The sequence below is a fragment of the Myotis lucifugus genome, unplaced genomic scaffold, assembly GCF_000147115.1.
Source record: "Myotis lucifugus unplaced genomic scaffold, Myoluc2.0 scaffold_92, whole genome shotgun sequence".
Classification (NCBI taxonomy): Eukaryota; Metazoa; Chordata; class Mammalia; order Chiroptera; family Vespertilionidae; genus Myotis; species Myotis lucifugus.
This window is the reverse complement of record NW_005871140.1, coordinates 2,780,569-2,794,334: the sequence shown is the minus strand read 5'-3', so window position 1 is coordinate 2,794,334 and position 13,766 is coordinate 2,780,569. Positions and strand designations below refer to the sequence as shown.

At 41.9% G+C, this 13,766-nt stretch overlaps 1 protein-coding gene across 2 annotated transcripts in view; it reads left to right on the top strand.

The window, feature by feature from the left end:
• The window catches only part of MPPED2 (metallophosphoesterase domain containing 2), a 168,231-nt gene that overhangs the window by 81,009 nt on the left and 73,456 nt on the right, over positions 1 to 13,766 (top strand). For both annotated transcript variants that reach the window (XM_023756378.1, XM_006091607.3), the window contains exon 4: positions 8,245 to 8,470. In XM_023756378.1, the coding sequence (XP_023612146.1) occupies positions 8,245 to 8,470 (226 nt within the window). The remainder of the gene's footprint in view (positions 1 to 8,244; positions 8,471 to 13,766) is intronic.

Here is a 13,766-nt window from a genome sequence, read left to right as displayed (position 1 = left end):
TTTTATCTGACCTGAACTTGAGTTTTCTAGAGGAATACATTCTATAATGATTTGTAACAGAAAATTGGTTGCAATTGTATGGTACTTAATCTTGAGGGACATTAATTTTTACTGGTGGTGTGTCAGGGGTAGGGGCAAGTTAGCAAGGAAACTTGTTCGGCCAAAGCAATACTTACATATGTTTATTTTAAGATGGTGATGCACATGTGCGCTAGTCCTTACTGCTCTCTAATACTTCTACCTAGTCCAAGTCACATTTTTGTTTTACCTCTCTGGCTCCCGGAGGCATTTAGATTTATTACCTTGAACTTCTACTCTCCAGTCATAGTCTCCTCTTAGTTCTCCTAATAGAGCCAACACGTTTTTAAATTCTGGGACCCTGAATAAAGTTGAGCGGAGGAGCATTGTTTCCCTTCTCCTTCTCAAGTCTGTGACCTTCCCTTCTTGGGTAGGCTCCCAAATTCTTCTGGGAGCTAGAGGGCAAGAAATTACACCCATAGCTGCAGTATTTGGGGAATGCCTGAAATGAGCCAGGATGTGTGTTGTCAGAGTTGCGAGGCTGACATGGTTCAATGTCCCCTGGAGGAGAAATCCATGACACAGCCAGGCAAACATCTAGAAATGGGGAGTTCTGTTTCATGGCATAAACAAAAAGGGCCATAGCTGCTTGGAACTAGAGAAAAAAATCACTGTAGGTAGAAGCATGATATGAGGAGGACTTGAGATAGGTCTAGAGCAGTGGTTCCCAACCTTTTTTGGCCATGCTCCACCTAAGCATCTCTAAAATCTTGATGCCCACCACCCCTCCCCATGACAAATAATTCTTATTATTCAAAAAAGTGAACTTCTATTCGTGTGGAGAAAGCCTAAAAGGCCATTAACTTGGTCTAAACAAGCTTCCAAAGAAAATGGCACTCATGAAAGAGAAAAATAAAAGAAGGAAAGGACAGTTGAAGTACTGAGGAAGAAATCACTAAGACATTGTTAATAATAATAATATGAATGATGTGAAAAAATAGCAAATACAGTTTCAAAACATATAATAGAGAACTGAAATGCATAAATATGTCACAATATGTATTTATATACTCTATATGAGTCCCCCGAGAACCATAAGAAATGCAAAAAATTCACTGTTAATAACTCATTCTCCAATTGCCCCCCTTAAAAATCAAATTGCCCCCTGTGGGATGTGTGCCCCACGTTGGGAACCACTGGTCATAAGGTTGTTAAAAATCTGAAGTTGCCGAAACCGGTTTGGCTCAGTGGATAGAGCGTCGGCCTGCGGACTGAAGGGTCCCAGTTCGATTCCGGTCAAGGGCATGTACCTGGGTTGCGGCACATCCCCAGTGGGGGATGTGCAGGAGGCGGCTGATCGATGTTTCTCTCTCATCGATGTTTCTGACTCTCTATCTCTCTCCTTTCCTCTCTGTGAAAAATCAATAAAATATATTTTTAAAAAAAATCTGAAGTCACCTGAAAGAAAAACGAGCACAGGAGGCAAAGGAGCTATTCTTGTCCCTCTGGTGCCACCAACATTGCCTGTGACTCTGCTTAGTGAGTGGCAGCACCTCCCTCGCACTGTTTCTTCATCACTGAAATGGAATTGGATAAATCAGTGGTTTTTCTTTAAAAAATTTTTAAGCCAGTGATACCTTTCGTCAAATGAAATCTTCCCCTGAACTGTAAAATAAAGGGAAGCAGGGCCCTCCCTTCCGCCCTTGGCTCTTTCCTAATGTCGCCAAGGCTCATGGGGCACAGCTTTCAAATCACCCCATCAGGCTGTCTGCTGCTCCTTCTGGGTTCATGTGCTGTGATTTATAGGAGCCGCGTTAAGTGACAGATTAAATGTCCAGACTTTGATAAGGAAGGGAGGCTGACCTTGACATAGTTTGCTGTATGTCTGCTTTAAAGTTGTTGTGGATTTATCAGACATGTGCGTCCCTGAAGATCTTAAACTTTACTGAATATTCCGTTCCTCTCTGCACACGCATCTGATTCTATGAAGATATTAGGGATGCTCCGAATGAGTAGTCACTGGAGAGAAATGGAATCTGGATGTTATCTGTCCCAGGTTATACTAGTCACTGTGAATGAGAAGCCGATCCTGGCACTTTTTTTGTTATTCAGTAAATATTAGACGGGATGGCTGACTGACGGGACAACAGAAGGAGGAAAGAAGTGGTGTGTTCAGGTATACATTTTGCAAGATTAGAATCATCTCAACAGAGGTGGGTATGTTTGTACTGTGTGTAGCTTGGAGGCCTCATAGACCACCCACCTCTAGATCCAGATGCTTTAATGATCTTAACAATACTCTGTCAACTTGAAGGACACCTTGGACCATGCCAGTTCTTGCCTTTGGAAAATCCAAGTCTTCATTCTCATCTTCAAATGCTTTTTTTTTTAGACTATTGCCATTGTGACCAGGGAGTGATCCAATCTGTGGATAAACTGATATTTTTCTTGGATAGCAACTGGGAAGGTTAATCGTTATAATAATTATTATAATGCAACTACTGAGTGATTATGAAGTGTTAGAAATTGTAGGTTCATTACATGCAGTATCTTGCTTAATGCTCACCAAAGTTTGGGGGTAGTACTATTATTTTCCTCCTGCTTGTATTTCAGGAAACTGCATTAAAAAATAGTTGTTGGGGATTATTTGGGTAGACTGGATTTGGAAGCAGGGAATAGGACACTTCAGGGGGACAGCATGACCCTGGTTTAAATCTTGTCATAGCCCAGATGGCAAGCTCAGTTCCTGGAATTCTAAGGAAGCTCCTGGCAGATCTTAGAGAGGTTCATTCCTTCCTTCACTTATTCAACAGATACTAGCTGTGTGCCTGCCATTTGGACAGTATTGAACTGGGTACCTTGTGTAAAACAAAAAACCACAAGCCATGCTTCATGCCTTCAAAGACCTCACAGTCTAGAGCAGCCGTGGGCAAACTACGGCCCGTGGGCCGGATCCGGCCCGTTTGAAAGGAATAAAACTAAAAAAAAAAAAAGACCGTACCCTTTTATGTAATGATGTTTACTTTGAATTTATATTAGTTCACACAAACACTCCATCCATGCTTTTGTTCCGGCCCTCTGGTCCAGTTTAAGAACCCATTGTGGCCCTCGAGTCAAAAAGTTTGCCCACCCCTGGTCTAGAGGGAGACAAGTCATATGCAAAGAGCAAAACTTAAAAAATGGAGTGAAAAATAATTAACATGCACTGGTTGTTTGTGCTCCATATCATGCATGTGCTTTAGAAGCTTTTTCTCATTTTATCTTGAAAACAACCTATGGGGGATGCAGTTATTACCCACGTTTGCTAGTGCATGTTAAGAGAACATAAGGACTCCATCCAAGGTTATGCAGCTGACACATGGCAAAGTCTGGGGTCCCCACTGTTGACTCCAGGCCACCTCCATGGTTTAATTGTACTAGTTTAAAAACTGAATCACAAAGAACGAGAAATGGGAAACATGCCATCAGAAAATATTAAGTACTATCCCATAGAAGTAAAGATGAAGAGGGAGAAAGTAATGAGACAGCCAAGATGCAAAGGGAGCTGAGGAAGAAGAGGGGAGAAGGGCAACATCAGAGAGGGAGGAGGAAACCAGAGTGGGACACCAGGATTCAGGGGAACTGATACTTTGAGGGACAGGAATGCCACTGCAGTGTGATCAATAGAGATGAGAATGGAGAAAAAAGTCTTGGCTTGGCTATTAGGTTATTATGGACATTCCAGGGTAAGCTTTTGGAAGAGAATAGAAACAGAAGCCAGATTTTGTTGGGAAAATTCTGAGTAACCATTTGTCTCTAAGTTGCTAATTCTGATAAGAGTCCCCGATCAGGCAATGCAAACATGATAAATAGGCCAGATGTGAGAAGTAATAGAGAGTGGGGAGGTCTGTGGCAGACTGAAGGTCAGCATTGCCTGATCTTTTAATTTCCCAAAATAAGCTAGAAACCCAGATATCCAGATTTCTAAATATTAGTTCAATTTAAAAAAAATAAAACAGTTGAGGGCCAACTATAATATACCCGTGGGCTGAATTTGGCCTACTACCAGTTACTAGACTCTGGAATTCTCTTTTCCGAAGTATAGAAGTGAAATGAGGAAGCATCTCAAAGAAGAAGCAAAAGTTAGGGATGGTTTAGGATTGTAGATGAGGTACGTGTGTGTGTGTGTGTCTGTGTGTGTGTGTGTGTGTCAAGGGCTGCTTGTTTTCTGTTTTCTTGGGGTGGGGAAACATAAACTCAGTAAAGAGGAGGATTAAATAGAGAGAAAGATCCAATATAATCAGAGAGCTGTCTGGAAAAGGAAAGTGCCAGTGGGTGTGGGAGGAATGGGATTAAGAGGCCAATTATTAGAAAGATGAGATGATGCAAACAGAGTGATAGGACAGTTAGGAGGGAGTGAAGAGAGCCTACCTTGAGGTCAGAGGGCACATTCTATGCCAAGTGGGGAGTCAAAAGGAGCCTGGAAGCTAGAGAGGTGACTGCTTAGGGGACAGGCCGCAGCAAGAACGTGGGACAAGTAGGATTGCAGAGCAGCAGTGAGGACCCAGCTGGCTTTCATTATCCTTTAGATTTTAAGTGAGCATCTATTTATGTGATACCACTAGACCAGCGGTTCTCAACCTGTGGGTCGAAACCCCTTTGGGGGTCGAACGACCCTTTCACAGGGGTCGCCTAAGACCATCGGAAAACACATATATAATTACATATTGTTTTTGTGATTAATCACTATGCTTTAATTATGTTCAATTTGTAACAATGAAAGTACATCCTGCATATCAGATATTTATATTACGATTCATAACAGTAGCAAAATTACAGTTATGAGGTAGCAACGAAAATAATTTTATGGTTGGGGGTCACCACAACATGAGGAACTGTATTAAAGGGTCACGGCATTAGGAAGGTTGAGAACCACTGCACTAGACGGTAATAGATACAGTAGAAGATACAGATTAGAATAAGACTTAATTGCTGCTTCTAAGAAGTTATGGCCTCACCATGATCTATAGCTCCAACCTGACCCAATGGACTAGTTTCCCACATATTATTATGCATCACTTGCTACCATCATCATATCTGTGAATTAGCTGTGCCATTATTTGCCATATTTGTGAATTATCTGTACAATCATTTGTTCAATAGTTTTCTTTAAATCATCTCATACAATCATTTGTTCAATAGTTTTCTTTAAATCATCTCATGTATTATATGTAGGCTGAGGCAAAAGTAGGTCTACAGTTGTGAGTATGCATATTTTCCATATGAACCACTGAAACTTACTTTTGCCCCACCCTATATAAAAATGAAAAAGAGAAAAGTGAATTTATATGTTATTTGCACTGTTACAGTATACTTTTCAAATATGTATTTTTAAAACATACAAAAAAATTGACATTTTGCCAAAAGTTTATCACCATTCCACCTAAAATAATTTTGTATATCACAAGTAGGACATATATCATGTCTTGGGAAAGATGGGACTGGTTAGTTGGTTGAGTTCCTTAGGTCATTTAAAGCAAGAATTTTTTCATGTGGTCTTGGTTTTTTTATTCAGGCAGGTCTGAATAAAATGGATAAAAGCAGGCATCAGTTTATTTGATGCTATTTGAATACCAAGAAGTTTGGAGCTTGACTGCAGAAACTTCCAAATTAATCTGGTTTGGAAAAAAATAAAATGCTGTCAAGTAACAGGAGGTTTGTCAGTTGCCCTGCTTACACTTTTCATATAAAACATAAAGGTTGGCAGATTATAGATGAAAGGTCAGTTCAGCAAAAAAAAGAAAATATGTCAGACAATCTCATAACATAGGTGACAGAAAATGGAAGTTGGAAACTACTATTGGATTCTCAGGAAGAGATGAGTTTGTTGGCAGTGTGTAAATTTCATCACGGTTTCTGCGGCTGTTCATTTTGGTGGCTACTTCTTTATGTCGCGTCTCCCAATTTGATTTAAAAGACCCCGAGGAGTCCTATCTTCCTGAGGAAGATTTACTTTGCAGCAGTTTTACTTTATTTTTTTTACACTGGTCTGAAGGGGAAACATGTACTTCCTTTTGCCTTGCCTCCCAATCTCACCCTTGCCATCTCTGAACCAAAGCTCTAAAATGGAAAAAGCGAGAAGCCAAGCCCTCTTGCAAGAGCGGTGGTGCATAAAGAAAAGGCTTACAGTGAGTCCATCATCATGAATGATTAAAGGGAAACCGGGCAGCTACAGTGTGGCTTGTACAAATACAGTTGCTCAAAGATTCCCTCTGGTAGGACCTGCCTTGGAACAGATTACTGTCCAGGAAAACGTTCCAGCCTCGGGAACACAGGTGAACCTGGGGGTGTCGTGTTAAGCCATGGGGGTCACAGAGCCTTGATATTAGAATTGTGGGGCATCTCACAAGTTTCCAGCGTGCGTAGTGCTTGGAATTTGCAGCCTGTTATGTAACTTTCATCTGCATTTTGTTTGCAAGGGATTGTGCAAAATATTATCATTATCTGGGTAGTTTACAATATATGCATTGCACTCCTTATTGCATTATGCTAGTGCAGATTATAAGCTCACATAAACATGCATTTGAGAGAAGCTTTCTATTTTCCACGAGCTGTCCACCTTGCAAATAACTGAGGCCAAAGGCATGTCACAGCATCCTGGGCTGGTAGCCAAGGATACCCATTGACACTTGGCCACTGTGTTTTCAGTTCCACCTTTCTCTTATTTTCTGACTCCTTCGCCGCTCTCTTTAGCCTCCCCATTAACCTACATGCTGTATATGCTATTTTATTACTGTTAGACGCCTAAAAAGTGGAAGCCAAAGAAAAACCAGTAGCATTATAAAGCATATTTTAGCAATCTTAAAAATCCCTTCACTGTTGGCAGATACGTTTGCAGTGTGCTACTGGGATTGTGGACTTCACAGTGTAATCGCTACAGTTTGCATTGCTGAAATCCATGTGGACCCATGACAAAATTTGCCCCCCCCCCCAAAAAAAAAGAATTCTCTTCCCCACTAAACTTCATTAATTAAATCATTGACTCTGGCTTGCTGGTGAGGACCAGTTCTTTACAAGTGTATCCAGTGTCCTGCTTGTGGTAACTTTCACTCTTCCTGGGATAGCAGGGAACATTCATTTTGCATTGGACCCAGGAGCCTCGGGAAGCTGGAATTACAGGCACCATTGTCCCGCCCTTTTTTCCTTTCAAAATAAAATGAAATGAGTAGCAGCCCAGCGGTGAGGCTTGAGGAATGGGTAATGAAAACGAATAGAAAGGGCATTAATTTCAGGATGGGGACAGCTGCCCGACACTATCTCCCTTTGGATTTTGGTTCCTATAGCATCACGGTGAGTTATTAATATGTATGATCTGTACTTTATTCAAACATTATAAATCTATGCAGAAGTCTGGTGTTTGGGTTTTCCTTTATAGCTTTCATTCTTCTTCCCAGAATTATCTCATTTCGATCGAGAAACTTTTGCATAAAAAGCACACACCGAGAACTCCCATTTCCATTCCATAAATATTAAAAGGGGGTTAAGCTTTACAGTTTCTTTTCCCATCCCCAGTGGGTGGAAAGTTAGCCTGCTAATGGGGGGAGGGAGAGGCATTATTAATGTTCTTTTTATTCCCGAGTCCAAAGGTAGACTTTAACTTACATATGAAATTGTATTACGGAGTTCCTTTCATTTGTTTAAATTGTGGAATGCTTGGCTGTGCCACGTTTTTTATATGAAGGATATGTTAAAAATCTAGCGGTTATCTAAGTTGTTAAGAATAGTTGGTTCACACATATTTTATTAAAGTACGGTTGGCGTACAATATTATATTGGTTTCAGGCATAAAACATAGTGATTCTATGTCTACATGCCTTACAGTGTGGTCTGCTTATTTTTTGAGGACTAAACCAAGTCCAGACCTCTTTTAAGGATCGTGATTTAAAGTGTTTTTTGCTGGATTCATCACAGTGACTGCAGCATACAGAAGAGGAAAATGGAACCAGAAAACTTAATGTCTTCTTAGTAGCTTTTTAGCTTCTTAGAAGCTTTCCATTTCCCATTTATTGTCATTTTTGTTAGCATAAAGGAGTAGTCATAAATTTTGGTTCCCATGGAAATATAAAGGAATGCATGAGCTATTTCATTTGGGCATACCGGCTGCTAATCACGCAATCTCGGCTGTTGTACTTCGTGATGGGAAATGAACGTGCTAATTGGTGCTCTTTTTTTTTTTTCTTCTTTCAGGAAACCTGCCGTATGAATATAAAATAGTGATTGCTGGGAATCATGAACTGACATTTGATAAGGAATTCATGGCAGACCTCGTTAAACAGGACTACTACCGTTTCCCCTCTGTGTCCAAATTGAAACCAGAGGACTTTGACAACGTTCAGTCCCTCCTGACAAACAGTATTTACTTACAAGACTCGGAGGTAACAGTGAAGGGATTCAGGATATACGGTGCACCTTGGTAAGTGTTCATTCGAAGAGTCTTGCCCTCTGAATTGCTCAGCGCTAAGAAAGCGTGGTGCATGCAGACTTTGGTGCTTTAATGAAAAGGACGAGGCTGCAAAGAAACCTTCTTGCTGATTTTCGGACAGAACACCTCTGTCTGGCACTGCTGGGGAGGGCCGTGTTTATTGTTTGCATTGTGATGCAGATGTCTTTAGGCAATATCGATGGGGGTTGGGCTTTGGCAGATGTGGGTAAGGCTTCCTTGTGCCTCAGTGGAACCAGATGGATTTGGGGCAAGGTCTCCATTGTTCCTCTCCATGCAGATTCAGCTACTCTGAACATTCCATCAGCCTTCGGTCCCTCATTTCCCTCTCAGCTGATAACCGGAGCACTCATAAAATACCTTGCTTAGATTGGGGTTTCTCAACTCTGACTAATACGTCAGAATCACTAACTCTGACGAAATACAGATTTTGAAGCCCTGCCCACGGAGACTGATTCTGCTTCCTGAAGTGGAGCCCAGGAGTCCGTGTTTTTCAAAAGCGGATGCAGCGGCAGTTAGGAAGTCACAGGCTGCGAGCTCAGTCCTGGAGTCCTCAGCACTGAGATCTAGAAAGCTGGGAGCAGGGGCATATTCTTTGGGGCCAGTCAAGAAGTATGTTGACCTTGGCTCTATCAGTCATCAGTTGTCTGGTTTTGAAGAAGCTAATTGACAGAGTTTGAGCCCCAGTGTCTGCATCTCTAAGGGGGTGAAAATACCCACTTTAGAGCGTTATGATGAAGATTAAGTCACGTGACATTTGCCGTGGATTTAGAAGAGTCCCTGGTGGTTTGATTAGGATAATAATTAATAATTTTCTGGCCTTGGCTCTGCCGCTAAGTATTTATAGGGTCTGGAGCCTTCCGAGCCAGATTTTTCATCTTTTAAATGGGACAGTTCAGATCATCCATATCAAACAAGTCTTGGATTTTTATAATTGATGTAATTTTTAAGCATTCCATGTGTATATAGAGCAGAAGAATTAATTCTTACCCACCCAACCTGGAGACGTACTCCAGCCCTGCCCCAGGAGTTGCAGGTTAAGGCTGGAAGAGGACAAAGAGAGTACATTCAGATTGGCTACCCCATTTGACAGTTTGGTTTGTCCTCTGTAGCATAGAAAGTTGAGCTATTTTCTATTTTATTTGGCATCCAAAAGGACTGATGAGTGGGAACAGGAAGTATATCCATGTTAAAATCAGCCTGGCAATGGTTTTGAACTCTTAACTGAGTCCTTACTATGTATGCCAGGCACTATTCTAAATTCTATTTATATCTAGTATCTCCTTTATTCAAAAGACCTTTCTTTAAGAGATAGGCACTGTTATGATTCTTATTTGGCAGATGAGAAAACTCGGGCACAGAAAGGTTAAGGAACTGCTCAAGAATCACACAGGTACCAAATGGCAGCCTCCTGATTTGAGTCTGACGGCAGGGTACATGGAATGGCTGGGTGGCGGTGGTCATGGTGTGGGAATCAGAGGTTATTATCTGCAGTGGCTATACCCAGCTTTCTTGATGTATGTCAATTAATTACGTTATATGTGAGAAGGCGGTAAAGGGAAAAGAGAATAAACAGCAGAAACTAGTCTTATTAAACAGGAACCTGAAAACGGACCTCAGGGTAGAGTGGGAGGTTGATATGAGCATTTCTGGGTAAACAGTAGGAGAGAGAGGGAGCGTTTCAGCCGCTTCTTCCTGACTCTCGGATGGTTGAGGCATGACCTCTGACTGACAGAGAAGCTCTGTGTGGAGTCCCGGTCATTTATTCAATAACTTCAGATGATTTCAGAAATGTCTTCAAAGGGCACAGAAGACTGAAGGCTACTCCTGAACATGCATAACTTTCCGAGATCCCTGGGTTGATAGTTGCGGAAGTGATGATAGCAAACAAACTTCCTCCCTCTCTGTGCAGACCCAGACCTGTGTAGTGTCTGGTTTAGCTAAATCAGATTAGGGCTGTGATGAATGAGGGAGTGATTTTGGATCCTGGGGCAGATTTTGGAGCATCTGTGATGACAGGTAATTCATGTTTGGTGGTGGTACAAACTTCGGACAAAGTTTATGTCTGCACTGGATTCATATTATTCAGGAATTTTATTTGAATATTGGAAAAGGTGGTAAAGTCAAGAAAATAGGCACCTTTGGCCATCTGAAATGTTGTTCTGAGGTTGGTTTTGTACATATTTTGTTGGGGTTTCCAGAGAGTTTTAACTACTTCCTGCCTAGAACCTCACTACAGCAAGGGAGATCTTTACATGGAATTTGTCTCATCCATAGGAATTGTTGCTACTTTGTCTTTTGACGAAAAATGCAGAGGTTGGTGAAAAGGAAATTTCAGTCTCATCCTATATTTTGGAGGCTTCAGGAATTTGGATCTTATTGTGAAGCTATTTTGTCCAAATTAATATTCCCAGGACGGTTGATCATCTGAACACTGACTTAGGGAAGCTCCCAGGAGCATTTCTGTGCAGGGAGGGCAGATTTCCCCAGATATCCCACTTACTCAGCTCTGGGACCTGGGGTGCGTTTCTGAACATCTCCATGCATCTGTTTGCTCATCTCTGAAGTGGGAGATAGCAGCCTGACGTCCCTCACGCGGTTGTTAGAAGGATAGATGAGTTAATGCATCCGCAGCACGCAGAAGACTTCCTGGCATCGAGTAAGCCTTTGAGAAGCTATTACTGATATAGTGGGGTTGGTGTTTCCAGTCTATTTGTACCTTTGTCCACTCCATACTAAGACTATTGCACTAGGAGTCTGATGGGGTGGGTTCTAGCCTCTGCTGATTGGGTGACAAGGTGAATCTCTTAACTTCTCTCTTGTCAAAAACAGAGGCAATGGGTTCTGCACTGGTCTCTTCCTGTGCCACTCACTGTAACGTCACCAAAGTCAGAATCTTCAAAGTCGGGATTTCGCGGGCCTGCTTTATTATTTTGATATCTTATATACATTTTTTAAACCTCTTTCGCTACTAAGAATTCAACTAGAAGCTAAGTTACCACTTTTCTCGCTTCAGAAGTTAGGTTTTTCCTTCCCTGAGATTCTCCCATTGGTGAATGCTTGCTTAGTAACCCATTAGATATTGTAACCCCCGCCCCAAACTATGGGAACAGGTTTACATTTGATTTACATGCCTTTCCAATGACCTTTTTTTTTTAATTTTTTTAAAATATATTTTATTGATTTTTTACAGAGAGGAAGGGAGAGAGATAGAGAGTTAGAAACATCGATGAGAGAGAAACATTGATCAGCTGCCTCCTGCACATCTCCCACTGGGAATGTGCCCGCAACCCACGTACATGCCCTTGACCGGAATCGAACCTGGGACCTTTCAGTCCGCAGGCCGACGCTCTATCCACTGAGCCAAACCAGTTTCGGCAGACCTTTTTTTTTTTTAGGAAATATTAAGTTCTCTGATTTGCTAGTGTTGCTAATCGATAAAACAGAAATCAAAATAAGAACCTAGATACTAAAGATTTCCATCCTGTCATGGGTTTCTCAAAAGTAATTGCCATCTGACCAGGAAGATAGCTATGACTCATGTATCTAAAAAATGTGACTTGGTCTCCTACAGAAAAGGAATATTAGTCCACACTCATTACATGCTTACAGCTTGTAATATTACAAGTTATAAACATGTAATGAGAGCTTCCTAAAGATCAGGGAGGTTGAAAGCAGTATCTCCTGATTTACCATGTAGTGGGAACATGTATGTGGAAAATAACAGACAACTGCAGCGCTTTCACGTGTGTTTACAATTGGAGTGCACGGTACTCCTTAGATGCCCAAGGGAGGCAGTTTGGATATGGTTTGTTGGGTCTGGGTGGCCCACAATGAAGACGTTGTAAGTGGGGTGCCTTGTCCAGGGAGAAAGGTGCTCCCCTGGGAGGAAGATGAAAGTTGATGCCTTCCTGGGGACACCCCTGTCTCAAGAGGCCATTTGACAGCTTCTTGTGGCTTTTGTCTATTTTCCTTCACCATCTTGTTATTCCAGGAATCTTAAAGGGATCAGGCAGGATGTGCTGTCGTCTTTGGAAGCCGCAGTTCAGCCACACCTTTTCTTAACTTCTCCTGTTATGTTTTTCTCCCCCTCCTCGGGGGACAGAAGAAGAGGGTCTGTGTTGCAGACAGCTAGGTCCCCCTAGGACTTTGCTGTCCCCACAGGAAAGCTTGTGGGTTTCTTGTATCCCTCGTGTTGATTCTCTGCCGCCAAGATGCTTCCTGATTTCCTCTTTACGATCACTCAGCTCTGTAACGTCTTTTCCAAAGGCTGAGGATGGTTAGAAAGAGGAGACAACACTCTAATCTGTCCAGTATTAGCCACTGTGGTAACAAACTGCTCGTCTGGCCAGGGTAGAGGGACAGTGGCATTTTTAAATCATTTTTTGTATTTTTGGTTACTGTTCTGTGCAGCCAGCATTTTAGTGCAAGCAAGTTTTGGCAAACTCACTCATGGAACTTGGCATTTAAATACTCACTAGCCCCTTCCTTTTTTTTTTCTGATTTCAACTGCTCTTTTGTTTCTAAGGTACTGTTTAGAGAAAAAAAAATCCAGGTGCTAATTGACCAGCAGCCCAGCTACAAAAAGAAGAGTCTATATTGCTCTGAGCAGAGCGGTTGTGGGGTTCAGCAGCAGCCTGCACCTCGGTCCCCTCTTCCACAGCAGTGCAGAGCCGGTCTCCCGTGGCTTTTAATGAATATGAGTGGGGCTTTCCGACGTGCAGGAATTTGATCTCTGGGCTGACCAAGGGTCAGGAACAAAGAGCACACTTTTTCATGTTAGAGTAGACCCAGGTGTAATTTGTCAGATTTAGTAACTGTGGAGGAAGTGCCTTAACTTCTGCAGCAGGAAAATTAGATCTGGAGCCTAGGCAGCGTAATTCTAAAACGGCTGAAATAGCAAGAGAAAGCCCATAGAGTTGCATTTTCAAAGAAAGTGTGAGTAGGACCCGGCCCCCCCTTCTTGCTTCCCCCCATTTAGGATCATAAACATGTTGAGTTCATTCATTCATTGAGATGTAATTTTCTCAGCATTTTTCAAAGTGGGAGTTAAGTGTTGATTCCACTCTGCGGCATTGGTAATTGTGCTTGCATACCAACAGCCACAAGGTTGCTCACGTTTCCTTGTTCTGTTCAGTGCAAGAGTGCTTTATGTTTACCCCGTCGGAAAAGCGTCAGATGTTTTAATTTCCAATTATAAGTTTTGTAATGCATCATGTACTTTGATGACAGTCTTCAAGTTCTCAAAATAGCAAACAAATTAACAGCA